Source organism: Rana temporaria, chromosome 1 (genome assembly GCF_905171775.1).
Source record: "Rana temporaria chromosome 1, aRanTem1.1, whole genome shotgun sequence".
In the NCBI taxonomy this organism is placed as follows: domain Eukaryota; kingdom Metazoa; phylum Chordata; class Amphibia; order Anura; family Ranidae; genus Rana; species Rana temporaria.
The window spans coordinates 251906910-251908415 of record NC_053489.1 but is presented as its reverse complement, the minus strand read 5'-3'; the positions used below and the strand labels follow the sequence as shown (position 1 = coordinate 251908415).

Genomic DNA, 1506 nt, shown 5'->3' with positions numbered 1-1506 from the left:
CCCTCCATCCAGTATACAGCCCCCTCTATCCAGTATACAGCTCCCCCCATCCAGTATGCAGCTCCCCTATTCGGTATACAGCTCCCCCCATCCAGTATACAGCCCCCTCCCTGCAGTCCCAGGAGACCCCCATTTTTAATAGGACGTGAGCATGGTCACATGACCATAAACACGTATCCAATGATTAAATAGATGTACACAAAAAGTAGAGAGGCGCATAGAGCAGTTTAATGACACATATCCACGCAGACACACACCAAACGGCCGACACCAAAACTCTGCCCCCAGGTAAGTGGACGGACAAAAAGAGCCCTCCATGGTAAGGCATTTGCGGCAAATAGGGCAATGACATGTCGCACAAACACCGTACACACGCAAAACAAAAACGCATCAACGTCAAGGATCCCCAAAACAGCAAACTCCCGCCAACAAGCAACCACCAAGCTCACGATAAGATAGGCATACAAGTAAATAAAAAAAATATTTATATATAGGTTCATAGCTAATAGCGTCATTGAGGCCAGGGATAGTAGTAGCACCCAAAGTGTGAATCTATCTCATTTTTCTTTGTAGGAATTTTTTATCATGATCTAATGCTGCAAATATTACGGTACTTTTTCTTTTTTTCATAGCTTTTATACTTTTTTTAGGTGTTTGTACAGAAGTGTTATAAAATCTACTTTCTCGAAGGAATAGTAATAAAACAAAAAAGCAATATACTTCCTCTATGTGGGTTACCACACAGATATGAAATAGCATATTGAGCGCCCTGTCAGTTACTTTCTGATGCTGTGTCTCTTGCACAGTAATATGTTCCAGAATCTTTCATTTCTGCTCCATTGATTTGCAAGTAGACCTCTTTCTTTGCATTGTCTTTGGCGATTGAGAGTCTGTTTTTTAGTAAATCAGCATAGTTAGTGCTACCACCAGCCCATATAACTCCAATCCACTCCAATTTCGATTCAGGCAGTTGCCTAACCCAGTGCACACCATAGCTGGATAACTCAAACCCAGACACTGTACAGATGAGTTTTATTTGTTGTGAAGGTTTTACAATCCCTGGGCCTGATTCTCGTAATGTCTGGGAGAGGACACCTGAAAAACAAAATCACAATAACTAATGAGTCAATTAATCAGCTAAGAACAATTCTTTTCAATAATATTATAATATATAATAATTATTATTATTATTTCTCCTACTTAAAGGGAAAATTGCAATAAAGAGCACAACTGTATCCATTGTTTCTAAATTGATAGTTGTTGATATAAAATGTTACTTGCTCCCACGCTCTCCTTATGTACCTGAGGACAGGAAATCAATTTGCATAACAGATATAGCTGGGATATATAATAGTTCATGTCTGTTGTCAGTGCTGACAGTACACTGACACTGTGGTCTGAAAAGTAAAGCCACCCCCTTTACAAATACAGATCATCTACTGGTTACATAATACTTGACATATAATACAATGAAATTGTCCATGATCCCGGGTAAAATAGCTTCTC

The 1506-nt window shown here is 39.4% G+C and overlaps 1 gene segment (V, D, J or C); it reads right to left on the bottom strand.

The window, feature by feature from the left end:
• Positions 1–757: 757 nt before the first annotated feature.
• Positions 758–1257, bottom strand: LOC120940847. The segment is given in 2 exon segments: positions 758–1095; positions 1201–1257. Coding segments are annotated over 2 exon segments (363 nt in total).
• Between the last annotated feature and the right edge of the window lie 249 nt (positions 1258–1506).